The sequence below is a fragment of the Monodelphis domestica genome, chromosome 5, assembly GCF_027887165.1.
Source record: "Monodelphis domestica isolate mMonDom1 chromosome 5, mMonDom1.pri, whole genome shotgun sequence".
NCBI lineage: Eukaryota > Metazoa > Chordata > Mammalia > Didelphimorphia > Didelphidae > Monodelphis > Monodelphis domestica.
The window spans coordinates 117,009,811-117,029,102 of NC_077231.1; the positions used below are offsets into that span (position 1 = coordinate 117,009,811).

The 19,292-nt window shown below is 38.3% G+C and overlaps 1 protein-coding gene across 5 annotated transcripts in view; it reads left to right on the forward strand.

Moving 5' to 3' along the window:
* Positions 1-19,292, forward strand: part of ETV6 (ETS variant transcription factor 6) — a 326,203-nt gene that overhangs the window by 133,643 nt on the left and 173,268 nt on the right. For 3 of the 5 annotated variants that reach the window (XM_007503719.3, XM_056799157.1, XM_016425935.2), the window contains exon 2: positions 6,135-6,267. The exons of 1 other annotated variant lie outside the window; for it this stretch is intronic. In XM_007503719.3, coding sequence (XP_007503781.1) covers positions 6,135-6,267 — 133 coding nt within the window. The remainder of the gene's footprint in view (positions 1-6,134; positions 6,268-19,292) is intronic. One more of the 5 variants, XM_007503720.3, reaches the window with a different exon arrangement.

The following is a 19,292-nucleotide window of genomic DNA, read 5'->3' on the forward strand; positions in this document are numbered from 1 at the left end:
TTTATGGAATGCTCTAAAGCTTGCAAAGCTTTTTGTGGACATTATCGTACTTACTTCATGAAGTAAGTGGTTTTATATGTGGAAGAAGCTGAGACTCAAGACAGGTCACATGATTTACCCTACATCCCATAGCTAGTAAGTGTCAGAGTCAGGATTAGAATCCATCTCTTCCTTGACTTGTCCAACAATCTACTATTACACCCCCAGTTGTAGAGAAGGGTCCTGTGTGTTTCAGGCTTTGTATTATGTTCTTTTTACTTTCAAAGAAGCATTAATCATGAGAATGTTTGAATAATATGTATCATTGATTTGGGGCATCCTTGGGTATAGGATGAGTGATGTTGACCACCCCTCTTCTCAAAGGATGGAATCCGCCGCCCTTGCAAAATGCCCATCCTCTAGAAGAAGCACAGAGATTAAGAACGTAATTTCTACTCATCCTGTTTTCCTAAGCTATTCTCTTCACTGTGTGTTTTTTTCTTTTTTTTTTGTACAGTGCCAATATATATCCTGGAAGCTTGTTAAAAACAAACACCATTTGAGTATGAAAATATGATTCAGCAACCAGTGTGTGTGTGGATGTGTGTGTGTGTGTGTGTGTGTGTGTGTGTGTGTGTGTGTGTTTCCCAGGGGACAAATTCCTAAGGGGGGAAATTAATTAATCAATCACCAGGCATTTGTTAAATGCCTCCTCTGTGGCAGGCACTGTGCTAGGCATACAAAAAGAAGAGTGAAATATGGCCCCTTCCTTATCCCAAGGAGTTAACATTCCATTGGGGAAGGTGATATGTACCTATGTAGATATTTGCAAAGTTGATGCAGGGGACTAGAGGATGCTAGCAGCCAGGAAGAGCCATCAATCAGGAAAGACTTCATGTAGAAGATACAATTTGAGCTGTGTCTTGAAGGAGCCTAGAGAACCTATGAGTCACAGGTGAGGGAGTTCATTCCAGGTATCAGCTAGAAATAGAAAGATAAGAAATCAAGTGCCATGCCTAGGGAACAGTGAGGTCATTTGACTGACTTGAAGGGATTGAGAAGGGTGTAATGTTTCCTATGGCTGGAAAGGTAGGTTGAGACCAGGTTGTGAGAGACTTTAAATGTCAACCAAAAATATTTGCATTTTATTGTAGAGTAAAAACAAACCAGGGTCAGCATTTAGGGTACTCTGTGCTACTGGCCAGATGATAATTATTATCAGGTTAAAAAAAAGAAAAAATAATTCAGTGCCAACCATATATTTGATTTTCAGAGTACTATTAATGTTTGAAATTGGGTTACATCTTCATGGCAGCTCTTTTCTTTTCCTGTCTTTTCCTGTCTTTTCTTCCTTTCTCTTTTTTCTTTTTTCTTTCTTAAAAAAAAGAATTGTATGGGTTAGGTAGCATAGTGGATAGAGTGCCAGTCCTGGAGTGGGGAGGACCTGGGTGGAAACTCAGCCTCAAACACTTCTAGATGTGTGATCCTAGACAAGTCACTTAGACAAGTCACTTAACCCTGATTGCCTAGCCCTTGCTGTTCTTCTGTCTTAGAGTTTATGTTAGGACAGAAAGTAAGGGCTATTTAAAAAAAAATGTAGAATGTTATAGGTAGAAGCTTAATTCATTTGGTTCTACCCCCTTGTTTTACAAAAAAGAAAACAAACTTGCAAAGGTTAAAATGACTTTTACAAGATCATGTCTAGAGAAACCAAATGTTAGAAGCAGAGCTGCAACTGGAACCTGCATCTCCCTATTCATAGCTCACTATTCTTTCTACACAGTTATTGTTTGTGTCATTTTTCTGAGAAGGCTATAAAAAGCCTTCAGTGGTATGTATGCTTTAAGAAAAATCCTTCCAGATTACAGTGGAAAGAATTCTAGATTTGGAATCAGAGGATACAGAATGAAATCTGTTGCCTATAATTCATGTGACCTTGAGCAGGCTACTCAAACCTTCTTGGACTTTAATTTCTTCATCTTTAAATGAAGAGGTTGGACTAGATGATTCCAAAGGGGTCTTCCAGCTCCAAATCTCTTCATTCCATGGTTGTAAAAGAACAAACTAGCATCCTAGAGTATTCGACTTCCTTAAAGTTACAATTTTTGACTCGTGGTTGGTTGAATGGAATCATGACGAAAAAAGAAATGACATTTCTTAGGCAGGATTTGGTTAAAGGCCTCCTATCCGTATGTGTCCCTAGTGCTGGCTGTGCAGTTGAGAAGTGAACATGGATGATTTTTTTCCCCACTGTTTGGTGCCCCGGAGGCATAAGCTTTCTATGATTATAGCAAGAAAACTTGTTTTTATAAAGTATTTGAGAGCTGACGTCAAGGAAAAATACTTCCTAGCAATTTGGATTATTTTGCAAAAGGAAGATCTGTTTACATTAAGATAGATGGAATTTTGATCATTTTAGCACAATTTTATAAAACTTAGAGAACTGTTTCCAATGGTTTATCATCCCTGAGATTCTCTTTAATCTGTGATAATATCTCTCTATACTTATGTGTGTGTATACATATACATATATACATCAATATATGGATACACATATGTAGTATACATGTGGCAGCAGAGACATAGGTAGAACTTTACCTCCCAATGACGTTTTGACATTAGTGAAATATATGTGTGTGTGTATATGTATATATGTTTAAATTTATATATTAAATTATATAAATATATAATATATTTCATTTATAAATATATTTTATTGTTTATTATTATTTATGAATATATATGGAAAGAGCATCTTCTTATTGTACTTTTTCCCAGTGAAAATATTACCTATTCTGACTATCAGTAATAAGTTTGGGCAGTTGAGATGGTTTCTTAACTGAGCGAAAATACCATTGAACCCTAGTATAACATGCCCTTTCTAGATATGACCAAAGACTTTTGTATCTGTAGTGAGAGGCTGTCTAGTCCAACCCCCTTATCATACAGATGAGAACACAGGCTCAGAGATGTTAAATAACCTTCTCAGGTTATTTAATATATAAATACCTTAGGTAAGCAAGCATTAGAATTGAGATTTGAACCCAGGTCCTCTGATTTCAGAGATAGGGCTTAGGGGAAGGAAGAAGAGGGAATTATTATTTTATTCTTCAGACTCATATGAATGAGCATATAGCTTTTTGTTGCTGTAAAATAAATCCATTATGTTTCCATAACATTGATCTTTCACCTCTTTTAGTGTATGTACCTTGTAGTGTTTTGGGGGAGAATGAAATTGATTAGCCCTGAAATTTATTTTTATATGTAGAGGTGTTATCTAGAAAATGAGATGGAGGATAACTAATCCTTGAAGAACTGGGAGTTTGTGAATCAGTTGTTGTTCAGTCATGCTGGAATCTTCATGACCCCATTTGGGGTTTTCTTGGAGTGGTTGGCCATTTCCTTCTCTAGCTCATTCACACAGCTAGCAAGTATTGGAGGCTGAATTTGAACTCAGGTCTTTCCAACCCCAGGCTTATGCTTTCTTACTATGCCATCTAGATGTCTGAATCAGATAAAATAACTAAATGGACTAGGTATAAAAGACATTTATAAACATAGGGTCACATTGTAGAGTTGGAAGAGACCTCAGAAGTCATCTAGTCCAAAGCATTTCATTTTGTCAGGGAGGAAACTGAAGCCCCAGAAGCCAAGTCCAGCACTGTTTTCACTTCGTCCCCTTTGAAGTAGGTACTACAGATGTTGTCAGAGTGGTCCATATTACTAGGAAGTAAAATGAAGCTCAGAGGCTGTGGTCTTGAGAGTGGTATTGATGTAAGTAGGCAAGGAGTGTTGGAAATGGAACTCCTGTCTTGCTTACTTTTAAATCCTGTGCCCTTTGTGCTATTTGGCTGCCTGCAGAAAGGTGATTATTTCACCTATGGGTGACCTTTCACTGGGTATCTAATATATCTCAGAAGTCTGGTCTCTAAGCTGAAGAGGTCTACATAGTGATGCTGCGAGGTGGTACAAGTAAACAGAATGCCAAGCCTAAAATCAGGAGTTCAAATGTGACCTCAGACACTTACTAGCTGTGTGACCCTGGGCAAGTCACTTAACCCTGTTTGCCTCAGTTTTCTCAATTGTACATTGAACTGGAGAAGGAAATGGCAAACCAATCCACTATCTTCGCCAAGAAAACTCCAAATTGGGTCATGAAGAGTCAGACATGATTCAGCAACAACAACATAACAGTAGGGTGTTGTTTGTACACAGAGCAGTTCTTAACATGCCTGTTTCTCAAATTGGACATTTCTGCCTCAAGTATAAAACCTTAGCTTAGCTTCTGACTAGACAAACTCTCGATAGCTCCCTCTCTCTCTCTCTCTCTCTCCCCTCCCCTCACCCCAGTCTCTTTATTTCTTTCTGTATCTCTGTCTCTCTGTACTGTCCCCTATCCCCCCCCCCCTCCCCACCCTCACTACCCCAACAAAACAAAGCAAAACCCAGCCTGATCTTAAGCAAGTGGCTTATTACCCTCTGTAGACTTCAGAGTTTCTTCAGCTGTAAAACAAGGTGATTGGAACAGATGATCTCCAGGGCCCCATCATCTCTAGCTTTCTATTATTTTGTGCTTCCTTCAGGGGTTGTATCTATTTCTTCAAGTTTAAAATCTAAAATTCCTTTAAGAATGACAGCTTTTTGCTCCTCCCACATTTCCAGGCATGACTGCAAGATAGCCCTCTCCATTATGCACATGATGTATGTGAATTGGCTCAGAATGTTTTTTTTTTCATCAAAACAGATAATTTTTCCCATTAAAATATAAATAGAAATATAATTTCCAGTTTTATATAATTATAAAAATATGATTTCTGTTATTCTTGGGGTTTTGTTTGTTTTTATTTTCCCAATGACATCTTAAAAGATTTTTCTTTCTACTTTTTGGTGCCAAGCACCATGGTTCTGCTTTTGGTAGCTTGCTGAACAGAGAGCAAAGTTATGTTCAGAATTTTCTACCTCATATTGGGATCATCCTAAGGCACGGGAGAGGAAAATTGCTGGATGGGGTGTGAGACGCATGTTTGGTTTATAGGTCCTAGGCTCAGGTCCCATTGATACAATAGTGAGTTATTGATTTTTTGGTACTAACTTTACTTAAAAAAAAAATCCTTCCTAGCCTCTCCAGGTTTATTTATAGTCAAGGGATGGTTCTAAGCACCAGGGGAACTTAAAAAAAAAAAGACATTTATTATTTTTCATTTGTCAGATATGGGTTGTTGGAAATTAGTTGTGAGGTTAAGACTTTTGGGTTGTTTTTTTTTGTTTGTTTCCTTATTAGGCCAAATGAATATGCCCAGTTAAATACTGCTGGTGAAATCCTAGAAATTCACAATATGTAGGAAGAGAAGATACCAATTTTGGAGATATGGGAATAACTGGGAAGAGATGATTATTCATATTAGAAAAGTTTACTAATCATAATGGAGATCTAAAGATTTTGGGGATTAAACAATTTTTTTTTTTAGCAATTTCAGCAGTTAATTTAAAAAAAAGAGATCAGTTATTCTATACATCTACATGCCAGTATAAGCATAGAGCGTGTTGCATAACCTTGTTAATTGTGACTGAAGAACTCTACCATAGGAAATTGTTGGTTTTAATAAACTAGGAAATGTATTTGTTTTATAGTGAATTGAAGAGATTATGAGAAAGTACCCTTTAACCCCTCTCACTGAAAACCTCTACTTCATTCCTTTCTTACTTTACTCAAGGAAATCACAAGGGGATTTATTTTTCCACTTTTAAAGGAAAAAGGCTTCCCAGTGTTCTTTACAAACGCCTAAACTCTAGGGAATCTGAGAATTAGCCACCTTATTGATTGGAATATAGGCCATCCCTTTTTTTAAATCAGCTCTCTTTGAAAGGAAAATGAATATATAGGTATACTCAAATAATGATTGTAGGCCACACTCAAGTGTTATTCAGGCCAGATTAGGGAAAGGAATGTCAGCCATCGTTCAACCCATCCAGCATGGGGAAGCTTTAATAAGAAGCAACAGATTAGACTAGAGAATCCAGGACTGACCCTCATACATGAAATGCCTCCCCTACCAACCACCATATTCCCCACCCCCCGCCATTGCTTTTATGCCTCCATTCCAAAGTTCACATTGTCCTTTCTCCCTCTCCTTTTGTTGCTCTTATTTCAACAGCAGGAGAGAATTTCATATACCCCTCCAGAGAGCCCGGTGCCAAATTATACTTCTTCCTCAACTCCTCTTCATGTTCCAGTGCCTCAAGCCATCAGGATGGAGGAGGACTCTATCAGACTGCCAGCACACCTGCGTGAGTGTTCCCAAAACTAAGCCTGCTGGTCCACCAGGGAGGTTTCCCTCTGGGGATGGAGGGAACTGTGGGGAGATCTGGGGGGCAGCCAGAGTGACAGGAATTCAGGCCAGGAAAAAGGAAGCCTGGAATTTGTTTCCTAAGTCTTTAGTTGTTCTGAAAACTTCCTACCCCTTTTTCTAAATGACTTAGAAATGTTGTGGGCATGTGTCTCTCTTCTCAAATGAATTTTTTAGACCTCTGAAAAAAAGAAAAAAAGAGGCAACAGGAAATTTGAAAATATACAAAACATTTTTGAGTTAACTAGTGCTGGGTAAATGATCCTGAGAATTTGCATCTTTCTGGATCATACTTTGATTATTTCTTCTTCCTTTCCTTCTCAGAGTTTGCTCTTATCCTTAGTTATCTATGTTTATTATTCTTCCTTATCCCAATTTAAAGCTGGTCCTTCTCTTACGCCTCTTCATTCCCTCTTTTCTTTTGCTTCCATCTCTCTGTCCCCTTGACCTTTGCTCATGTCAGCTTGACCAGCCCTTTTAGACCAATCAAACCAATGGATCTCTCCATGCCCTCCTTTCTTATTCTTAGTGGCCTCCACTATAAATCTTATAAACACCCTCAGTGACATGGGCGACTATTTGTGCCAGCTCATCCGTGCCACCTAGTAGTCCCCAAAGCAAATAACATACCTGTTACTTCATCCTCATCTGTTCTTCCTATGTTGCCACATAGCCCAGGTAATAAAATTTGATTAAGGGTGTATAGAAAAGATGAATCACTTTATTTCCTTCCTAATTACTGGTGGGGATAGGATGCCAGGGGCATTTCTGCCTTCCTAATTGCCCTTAGAGGGCTGGTCCTATTCTGGAAGGCTCAGGTCCAGGGTGGATGGCCCTGAGACTTCGCTTGGTTGTTTTCTGATACCCTTTCACTGGCTTCTGCCTCTTCTTCACATGTATGATAGATACTTTGTGATCTTGTTGATATATACTATATACATATACTTTATATACATATACATAGTACGTATATAGACCACCACTGGAGCAAGTTTATGCATATGTGCACACACACTTACTTCAGCTGCACAGATCACAATCTTCTCATTTATGTAATTCTTCAAGTCAAGCCAAGATGAATTTACTAAGTTTCTACTCTTGGCCAGGCCCTATGCTAAGGGTTGACAATACTGAGGCAGAAAGCAGTCCCTCCTCTTCAGGAACTCATAGTCTATGAAGAGACTTGAAATTTTCCCCCAAGCCCATAAAATCTTGGCATTGAATGGAAACCAGTGGAGCATGCCCTCTGTACCTCACAGGTTCAGAGACCATAGGAGATCTTTGAGGCCCTCTCATTTAGCCTTTTCATTTTTCATGAGGAAATTGAGAAGAACTAAATTATTGGAAAATAGGATTTGAACCGAGGTCTCTTATTCTAAAGCCACCCCTGCCTCAGCTGTGTGTATGTGTGTATGTCTCTGTCTCCTTTTTGTCTCTCTGTCTCCTTCTGTCTGTCTCTCTTACCCTCCCCCCAACTTTTACCTTTTGTCTTAGAATTAATTCAAGTATCAGTTCCAAGCCACAAGAGCAATAGACTAGGCAATTGGGATTGAATGACTTGCCCAGGGTCACATGGTAGAAAGTGTCTAAGGTCAGATTTGAACTTAGATCCTTCTAACTCCAGGCCTGGCACTCCACCTAGCTGCCCCTTCAGTTATCTCTTGATCTCTCTTTGTGACAGAATTGTTTTCTGATCATATGTGTTTCTGATGATATCCTTGATGTTGCATTTCCTGAAAGATATTTTGTTTGCATGATCCTTCAGGTTATTTATCTACCCCCCTCCCCAATATATATGTGTGTGGGGGTGCCCTTTTAGGTGACCCTTAACTTTAAAGCATTGAACTCTGTATATTCTGTGTCTTGTAACAATACAGCATCACATAAAGAATATTGGTTTTCAAAAGATAGATCTTTGCTTCAGGAAAAATCTGGGGTTATTAAATGTCCAGTCCACATTTCCTTTTCCTTTTTTTTTAAACTCTACCTTCCATCTCAGATCAGTTCTGTGCATTGGTTCCAAGGCAGAAGATCAATAAAGGGCTTGGCAATGGAATTAATTGACTTGGCCAGGGTCACACGGCCAAGAAGTGTCTGAAGTCACATTTCAACCCAGAACTTTTATGGGTTGGTCTGATTCTTAATCCACTCAACCACCTAGCTACCTCCCAGTCCATATTTTCAAAGGTGATTCAACCAGATTCCCCCTTTTCTATTTGATTCTAGACCTAGTTCATTGTCTGCCCATGGTATCTACCCAAGGAAAATTTGCTGAAGGGTCAGGTACCTTGGCTTATCCATGAGCCATATATTTTTGCCTAGGACATAGGCATTCTTCCTCTCCTCAGTACTTCTAGTATGAATAGTTAGGCTAAGCTTTGAGGATGTGGTCTTTAAGAAGGTCTACCATGATTTGGAACAGTCTAAGGTCAATTATAAAGAGGAAAATCAGGAGACATCACCATCTATCTTTAGGATTTCCCTCTTTTATTTGGGCTACATATTGAATATCCTTCCATGGTAATGGTAAAAATCGTTGTCAAAAATGTCTCTAGCTCCTCATTTTACTTGATATCAATCATAAGACTGTCACCAAACAAAATGACCTGATACATCTTTTTTCAATTTGTAAAAAAATTTAATTAATTAATTTAGAATATTTTCCCATGGTTACATGAATCAAGTTCTTTCCCTCTCCTCCTCCCATCCCCCTCCTGTAGCCAATGAGCAATTCCACTGGGTTTTACATGTGTCATTGATCAAGACCTTTTCCCATATTATTAATATTTGCATTAGAGTGATTTGATACATCTTTCATGAAATTTCATATGATTTTGACACTCGTATAGGAAATATCTTGATGTTGAAGAGCCTTTAAGATGGTTGTCTTGCCTCATGAAATGAAATCCTTTTCATAAGCACTTTCAATGGCCCTTCCTATAGAGAATATAGATACTGCTATTTTATCTTCAAGAGGAAATAGAATCTTGGGACAGAGGCTGTTGACTGACATTTTAGAGACTGTTAATTGGTATACCTGGAGGAAGATTGAGGGAAAAAAAGAAAGCACTTAAAAGAACTTCTTTCCCAAGAGACTTAAATTAACCATCAAGGAAAAAGAGTCTAGAGAGACAATTCTTGAGAGAACTGGGTTTCACTCTTCCTGTGGTGAAGATATGCTGTGAGAATTATCTGGAAGAGCATTCTTGAGGTCTTGGAGTAGTTTTCCGAGAGAAGTTGAATGTGAGACTGTTTCTAGAGTTGAAAGAGGTCAGTAGTTGCAATTGATGATGGGGAGTGACATTGGTTGTGTTCTTTCTGTGCTACATTATTAAAATATCAAAATATGTTGATGTCTTTTGTTAACAATGTTGATACATTATATAGCCATAGCATTGATATTTATTTTGCCCTGCAACTGAGGGATTTGATATTGGGAGAGATGAGCAAAAGCTCATGAGAGAAAACATTTCTCTGCTTTATAGGATGGGGGTGAAGTGCTAATTGTTTATGAGCAAGATCATGCAGTTTTGGGACTCACACAGCAGGTTTTTAGGGATCAAACCTGTGGACTCTGCAGTATTACACTAGTTGAGAACTACACCAGACACCTCTTCCTTTCCCTCCACAGTCTGCTTCTTGATTTATTCTGTCTAGCCCTTAAGGCACTCAAGGGCTATGTTCCCCTATTTTCTTACAAATTAATAAAAATGCATGATATATCCCACCTATTAGCTTTTAAGACACCATTATTTATATAATCAGAGAAACCCCTTTTCCTAATAAGTTTTCACTCAACTATCTCTTTATACCAAATTTAATTTAAGCCTCGTATGATTAAATAAACATCATACATAATTTATTGACAGTATAATAAAAAAGATACATGCATATATATGTATATACATATTTTTTAATTTCAACACTGGATTACAGAGAGGAGGATTATGTTGAAGTCACTTCCAACCATCAGGTACCATTACCAATCTGCCTTCAACTCTGGCTCACCACTTAATTTTCTTAGGATGGTGGTCACAGTCTATGAGGAATTCTTTTCAAGATGCCTTCTCCACAGGGTACAAGTCAGCTCTTAAAGGAAATGCCCTTCAAGGAATGTCTTGAGCCAGTCTCTCAAGAAAGAAGACTTTCTAGGCTCTTTTCGGCCATGATAGTTAACAGTCTCCAAGAATTTCTCTCTTAAAAAAAAGAACCCTAAACCAAACAGACTGGTAACAATATTCATAGTATCTGTGGGAGGAGCTGTTTAAGCTAGAGTTATATAACAAACAAGCAGAGTGGGATCTGGTATTCTCCATATATTTCAGTCACTCCTGTGACTTAAGGAGCAATCCATAGTAGAATATTACTTTTTAAAGAACATGTTGATTCCTTTCTCATATCTTCTTTTAGGAGCCTTTCATCATGTATATATTATTCTCATAAAGATTTGTTTAAAACCCTTAGCTTCTGTCTTAGAATCAATATGATTCTAAGGCAGAAGGGCAGTAGGGCCAGGCAATGGGGGTTAAGTGACTTACTGAGGGTCACACAGCTAGGAAATGTCTGAGGCCAGATTTGAACCTGGGACCTCCTGTCTCTAGGCCTGGTTCTCAATCCACTGAGCCATCTATCTGCCCCTCTCATAAAGATTTTTATAGAGATGTGAAAATATAGGCACTTGGATTAGCAGTTAATAATAATTTCCTTTTTTATTACAATAAGATCTGTAACTCCCTCCCCCCCCCCCCTTTAAGGCTTCTTGGGAAATTTGTCCCACAATGTCCTCAAAATTATGTTGACTTCAGCTTGAACCATCTCTTCTTATACTTGGTCTAGTTCAGCATCTCTTCTCCCTGTCTCACTTTCTTTTCTGTTTTCTTATTTAGCTCACTGAGGACTCTGATGTTAGTTCACATAGAAGACTTTATATGTTTTTTCATTTTTTTCATCTGCTCACTGTCCTTTTTGAAGGTCATTATTGAAGACTCTCCTCTTTAAATATCTTTGGTATGGGTCTCTAGCCAAATTTTCCTTTAATATGGTGTCCCCACCACTGCTTCTTGCTACATCTTTGAGGGAATACTGCAGCTTCTACCATTTATCTCTGAATTAGTAGCAATAGAAACAAGAGTGTGTTTTTTTTTTTTAATGAAATAAGTATTATGGAGCATTTCTGACTTTTTTTTAACCCGTACCTTCTGTCTTAGAATCAATACTCTATCTTGGGTCCAAGGCAGAAGGAGTGGTAAGGGCTAGGCAGTTGGGCTTCATTTTGAACTCAGTTGAACATCCATATCCCCTGTGACAATGGCAAGCATGGATCTCCCCGTATCATACCTCACACGATATTCATAATTAGGGGGTTGTTAACATTGTATTGATTATTACATCTTTCAGGGAATAAGATTATTGCTTTGATGCGTGCATGGGAGACATATTATAAAAATACTTAGACAATGTTTTGTATAATAAAATTTGTATAATAAAATAGACAATGTTTTGTATAATGAAATTAAATCAGCACACATGCTCATGTAAGGTCAGGAAAATTGGACTCCTTTTCACTTCTGCTTTTCCTAAAAAAGATTTTGACTGCAAGGAGTAGGGGTTAAAAGCTTACCAATATAGGATATAACTGTCCTGGAGATGAATTAGAATACTCTATAGTATTAGCTTAGTAAAGAGTTAATGGAGAAAGAGGAGAAAAGGGGGAAGTAATAGGAGCCAGTGAGTATTTAGTTTCCATTTTTTTGAGGAATTCTGCCATTCTCAAAAGGTTAATTGCATGTTCCTCCTGCAAACTGAAGAGTCTTTTTACCCATCATGCAATTGCCATATCTAGGATATACCATTAATATCTTGAATTCACTTCTTAGTTTTGGAAACTCACCAAAGTTTCAGCATTTCCTCTTTAGCAAATGTTGGGCATTCTCAAAAGAACTCTTAATAATTTTTTTTTTTAGAACTGTTAACCTTTTGTTTTGAAATCAGACTTATGTATTGGTTCTTAGGCAGAAGAGAGGTAGTAAGAGCTAAGCAATGGGGGTTAAGTGACTTTCCCAGGGTTGCACAAATAGAAAGTATCTGAGGCCTGATTTAAACCCAAGAGGGTTTCAAGATTTAAACCCAAGGGGTTCAAGAGCCCCTAATTCTAGATTAATTTTTTCCTAAAATAGGTTTCCCAATATTGGAGAGATCATCTAAAAGAGGACATGTAGGAAAATGGAAAACACAATGGTTAGGACTCAGTCTCCCCCAAACAACTCTTTGATCAAAGTAGTATAAGTACCATCTCCACCATTTTACATATCAGGAGACTATGATTCAAAAATTAAATCATTTATCTAAGATTACACAACTAATACAAGAGAGGATTTGAACTCCTGTCTCTCAACCCTAAATACAGCCACACAACCATCTCTTTATTACTCTATATTGCTTCTTTCTGTGTAACTTAAACTTTCCAGGCCTCATATCTTCAGAACCAAAAGGGATCTAATTTGGTCCACCCTATTATGCAGATTAAGACACTGCCTTCTAGTTGCTAGTGCATCAATAGCAAACCTGCCTCATACTAATTTTATGTATATTATGCCACTACTTTCATACTCAGTGACTTCCCTGTTAAAATGTAAGCTACCTGAAGGCTTTTGCCTTTGTAGCCTCAAGGATTAGAATTGTGCTTTTGCACATAAGAAATCCTTAATAAAATGCCTTTTGATTTTTTAAGAAATTAAGTCATTTGTCTTATGTTATCCAGTGAATATATGACAAAGCCAAGCTTAGAACCTAATCTTGGGCTCTTTGTACTATACCTAGGACTATATTTAGGTTATACCAATGGCACATTTATCATTATGATGATGATGATGATGATGATGTCAATTTCACACATTATTCCTTGCTACAAGAATCTTATTCTTTCACTGCCTCCCCTTCCTCCACCCTAGCTGACACACAATTCCACTGGGTATTACTTGTGTCCTTGACCAGAACCTATTTCCATATTGTTGATGTTTGCATTAGGATGTTCATTTAGAGTCTATATCCCCAACCATATCCCCTCGACTGATGTAATCAAGCAGTTGTTTTCCTTCTGCAGTTCTACTCCCACAGTGTTTCCTCTGAATGTGAATAGTGGTTTTTCTCATAGATTCCTCTGGGTTGTTCAGGATCACTGCACTGCCACTAATGGAGAAGTCCATTACATTCAATTGTACCACAGTGTATCAGTCTCAGTGTACAATGTTTTCCTGGTTCTGCTCCTCTCACTCTGCATCACTTCCTGGAGGTTGTTCCAGTCTCCATGGAATTCCTCCACTTTATTATTCCTTTGAGCACAATAGTATTCCATCACCAACATATACCACAATTTGTTCAGCCATTCCCCAATTGAAGGGCATCCCCCCATTTTCCAATTTTTTGCCACCACAAAGAGCGCAGCTATGAATATTCTTGTACAAGTCTTTTTCCTTATCTCTTTGGGGTACAAACCCAGGAGTGCTATGGCTGGATCAAAGGGCAGACAGTCTTTTAGTGAATGGCACATTTATATTCTGGGTCCATGGAGGGCAGTGTCTTAAGTTTTTCTCCCTCATGGCCCTTTTGGGGGTACCAGTATGAATCCCCTAGAGGTAGAAGTGCCCAGGCCCTCTGCACATCTCAGTTGCAGTTGTCTAAATGAAGGCAACAGAGTCATCTATTCTGTGTAAGAGATCATGGGTATGCTATTCTTATTTTTTTTAAAGAATCTGTTTTCAGCCCCTATAATTCTTGAAGCTCTCCTTCATACATAAAGAATTATCCCAGCTGGGCTGCTGATCTTAAAAGAGAATAAATATTATAACAAGGGAATAAGGTTATTGCTGTTTTAATCTGGGATTCCAGACAATTCCCAGTAGAATGCTCATGGAAAGTCCGGGGGAGAATCTGAAAGCAAAGACAGCACCAGGACATTTATGGTACTGCTAGGTTGAAAACATTTTTAGCCTCTTGTTTTAAAGGGACACTCATCAGACTGGTATGCCCCAAAGTAACTCATTTGAAAGTCATTTTTCCTTCTCAGATCTCCAGATAACTCCTGCATGAGAGCTTTTTTTTCTCTTTAAAATCAGTGCATATTCTTTTTTTTTTCTTGGGGAAAATCAGGTAAGCAACCAACTGTTCATTAGATAGAACTTTAGTCATTTACAATTTTACAAATTCCTGCTTTTTTCAATCTCTCTCACCAGTGTCCTCAAAGCTTTTAGTCATGAAAGCCCAATGCCATACTCCTACCAAAGACATTTAAGCAAGTAGGCTGTCCATGCTGCTGAGGAGAAAGTGATAGGAACATCTTTTTTCTTGGTTTCTTGGCGACAGGAGGCAAAAGGCCAATAGGGACAGGCAAACAAAGAAGCAGGGACTTATCGTGGTTATGTGGAAGGGGAGATGAGCCAGGGAGGGCATCAAGTCTAGGAAAAGAGAAGAGCAATGGTTAAAAGAACCAGCTTGTGACTATCGTGTCTGAAAACAGAGGAATGAGGCACTTTTCTTTTCCCACAAAGAAAGGAATAGATTTTTTTAGTATTAGGCAGGTAAATATAGATGTCTCCTTCTTTAAATGGAACATTTATTTGTCCATTGTCTGAAACCCAAATATATGAGAACTAGTGACTGGGATACAGGCCTTTTAAAAAGAGAGAATTTTAGAACTGGAAGGATACTAACACCCAGGAAAATTTAAAGTCTTTGCAACATGAACAGTATTGGTGTTCTGGGCCCCAAGGGGCCCCAAGAAGAGTAGGATGTGACTCAAGGAGTGAACAACAACTCCATCATATAGCCAGTTAGGGGAAGAGGCTCGATTAGATTCCAGGTCTCTTTTCTCTCTCTTTTTTCACTTCATTCTGTGGGATATTAGACAAAATGTGCAATGATAGGTTAAAGGCCATCCATGTCAGAGGAATGTAGGTATGTTTTAATACTCATTCTCTAATTTGTTGGTCAGGGATTAAACAGTTATTGCTTTCAACTTGTTCAAAATCATACCTTCATTTTAAACATGTAGGTAATAATGGCATTCACTTAAAGACTTTCTCCAGAGCCAGTCCAGCCTTTTTAATACAATCTCTATGAATTGGGGTTTAAAAATCAGAATTTATGAGTCATTCATCATATTTTATAGGGTTATGGTTTATGGTACTGTGAGTTAATAAACAGTCACTAATAGCAACATTAATTTTCTAGAGTAAGAACTCCAGAAATAGTTTCCTTGGCTGGAGTTCTTCTGATGAGACTTTGAGAATTCTTGCACTTGCATGGGAGGTTTAAAAAATGTTCCTTTAAAGCCCACCTTTGGAAACAATATATTTCTGCTCCCCTAACTTGGTAGTTTTGCATTCTCAGCAGAGTAAATTGAGTTTATCAACAGTTAAACAACTAGCAAGTTGTACTCCAAAGTGGAACATTGAAACAAAATGTAGTTTTCATTCTGTTTGGCCGTGGTATATTCTTCTTTTTTTAACATGTATTTCTGTCATACAATCAATTACTAAGTATTGGTTCCAAGGCAGAAGAACAATAAGGTTAGGCAGCTGGGGTTAAATAAAGACTTGCCTAGGGTCACAGCTAAAAAAGTATGTGCTAATGTGCATATTAAAAAACATACTAAGAGATTGAAGTGGAAGCATTTGAAACAGCCTAGGTTCAACGGGCAGAAAAACATTTCTTCCATAATTTAAAAAAAAAGGGTCATTTCTAACTGCTCTGATGTCTGCTTCCTCTTAACACAGCCTTCCTTGTTTGCATTTTTGTATGTGTTTTCTTCCTTTCCCTCCCCCAATCACCTCTCCCTCCTGGTCTCCTTGTGGGCAGAGTCGTTATTGTCAGCTTTGGGCCCCCCTGTGGGTTGTGACATCTTACTGTTCGTAGTGTCCATTCCCAAAAGACTTCCTATATCTCTTACTGCACATTGATATTTTACCTTGTTGGGCAGTGATTAGGGCAGGTGTCTCATCACCTCTACTAAGTATCTCAAGTAATACCAGGATCCTATTTTGTCTTTTGTTCCTTCCAACTTCCATTTTGCCTAGAGCAATGCCTCCTAAGTGGTAATAAAATAACTCCCATATATATCTTTGGTGCTTTAAGGCTTACAGAGCCTTCCAAATAACTCTTCAAGTTATACTGTGAAAATAGAATCATCCTGTTTGACCAAGAAACTTTAAAAGGGACATTTGCCATCTTGCCCAGGATCTCAGAGCCAGTAAACATTTCATTTCCAGTCACCAAGCAATCAATCATTAGGGTCTACTGTGCCTAGGCACTTGGGATACAGAGGCAAAATTTCAAAAGCCACAGAGCTGGGTTGTGAAACTTCCTTAGCTCCTGGCTTGAAATGTAGTACACTGTCTACTTGGCTAGAGCACTCAATGAGTTTCTTCAATGAATGAGTGGCCTGCATGCCTCTTTGGGGGGGGTGGGGATGTGACTGTGCAGGCACCCAGGACATTTCATAGGATGGTCTCACACCAAGACTCAATGGGATTAAACACTCAAGGGAGAATCTAGAATCACTAAAGCCAGGTAAAAACTCTGTGATATATTTCCCTTTAGTCAGACTCCATTTTCCAAGGAAAACAGGAATGACCTTGTTGTAAAAAGATTTGCACCAGTTGTCAGCAAATATGGAAATATGACTATAATGCATTTAAATTGGCTTCTATAAGCTACTCAAGATGTTAGTGTCATCTTATATAGTCACACCTTATACTTAACGAGGGTCCACTTTGATTAGTCACTGTGTACATCCTGCACCTCTAAGCTCTCCGGTCTAAATTTCTTTCAGCCAATTCCTAGGATCATAGACATAGACCTGAGTTGTAAGGGACCTCAGAGTCTTCTTGTCTTGGATCTGCTAGCTTTTCTCTTGAATTTATCCCACCCCTCCTTCCTGGACGACAATCCCACTCTGGAACTCCTCTTTTTTTCATATATAGCCTACCTTCCTTCTTGCCACCATTTTATCTGGTTATACCACCAGCTTTATAGAAGCATAAGTATGAGGAAACAGATTTCTTCCTCTTTTAATACCTGAGGAAAAGATGGCAACATTCCACGTAGTGACCTGGCAAGAAGAGTGGCAAAAAGATATTTTTTGAAAGACATAGCTTCATCACTTTTTACATGAAAAATGTTTGAAAAGTTCCTTGTTTGTTGGCTGAAATATGATAGGGAATCTTTGGTCATCTGCTTTAATGAGGCAGAGAGACAGCCAGAGAGATAGAAACACACACACACACCTCAGTAAAAGTATACTTTGGAAGGGAAATTTCCTTTCTGGGTTTGGTGTCTGAAAAAATTCTCAGTGTAAGCAGTCACTGATTCCCAGCTCTATACTTCCAGATAAGGAAACAGCTTTAAAAAATGCAGCTATTTATAGCTGCCATATATCTTTATTTCTATAAATAGCTGCATATATCACATTCATGTATGTGTGTTTAAATATAAGATCTTTATTGACATTTTTTTCAATTAAAAAAAATTTTTATTTTACAGTCCATACAGTAAACCCCGATTGTTTGAAATGGGCAGCTTGTGGACCCGACTATGAACCTTAGGCATAGAGAGGAAAGCAGAGAAGTATTTGTCTTAAGGCTTTTTTCTCTAATTTTCATTGAAATACTACTGTAGTCATTTAAATTACATCATCAATTAATCATCTGTAGCGACTCCTCTGGCCTACTCATGGAAGCCCAGAGCTTTCTATTGGTTGCCAACAAAAGTACACCTTGTTAGGAGTTGGAGAGGGTCATTCTGTGGCAGTGGTAGTTCTCAGACTTTTTGGTCTCAGGGCCCATTTATACTCTTAAAAATTGAGGACCTTCCCCCAATGGAGCTTTTGTTTATGTGGGTTATATCTAGCAATATTGACTATATTAGAAATGGTATTAATATTGTTATGAAAATCATTTTGACCTCTTGAAAGGGTCTGGAGGTGAGGTGGGGGGGGGGGGTCCCTGACCACACTTTGAGGACTAATGCTTTATTTTCAACACAGTGAACACCTCAACATATAAATGTTGAAGGTCCTTGGTCTTGTACTTTGATTCTGTAAAATAACTATTTCCCCCACAAAATCTTCCCCTACTTCTGTCCCCCAACACATGCCTTGTTGCCCACTTGCCTTGGGTTTCCCCAACCATTAAAAGACCCTTTGTATATTTGGAGCATGGAACCATAGTCACAGAACAGATGTTGTAGTGACTAGAGAATTGAACTGGCCTTTGAATCAAGATGCTTTGAGTTCAACTCCCACCCTCTCTACCTTTATCTTATACATCTTGGCTATATGATCCTGAACAAGTTAGTATCTGAGGACCCCAGATGGATCTCTTACCATTCTTACCTTGCTGTGAATCAGCTGATCTGAATTGATTTAATAAATTTCCCTTCGTAGCTTCCTACACCGATAAAATCAAAGGTCAAGTCAAAAAACCCCAAATGCATTTGTTACCATTTCCCCATAAAACTTAGAGGTAATAAGCAAGGTCTTTGAGTACCGGGGGAAGATTTGGGGCAGATTTAATGTGGCCTAGGACCTGACATCAGTTCAGCCTTTCATTACTTTGGAACCAAGAAATATGGCTTGTTTCTTTTTGTATTTCCTTCCACAATGCATTGGAGATAGTAGAGGGATCAATAAGGAAACGCTAAGTTGAATTTCGATGAAGCTTCAACAACCTCTGTGTGTGTGCGCGCGTGCATGTGCTCCTTAGCTTGTAAACTCCTTGAAGGCAGGAACTGTCTTTTACCTCTTTTAGTATTCCAAGCGCTTAGCTTAGTATGGGGTACAGAGCGGATGCTTAATAACTGTTTATTGATTAATTGTTTGATTGCAAAAGTGTGGGGAATACAGAGAATCCTAAAATAGGATCTCTCACTTTGGGGAGCATATATCAAAATCTCGATATTTATTTAACTTTT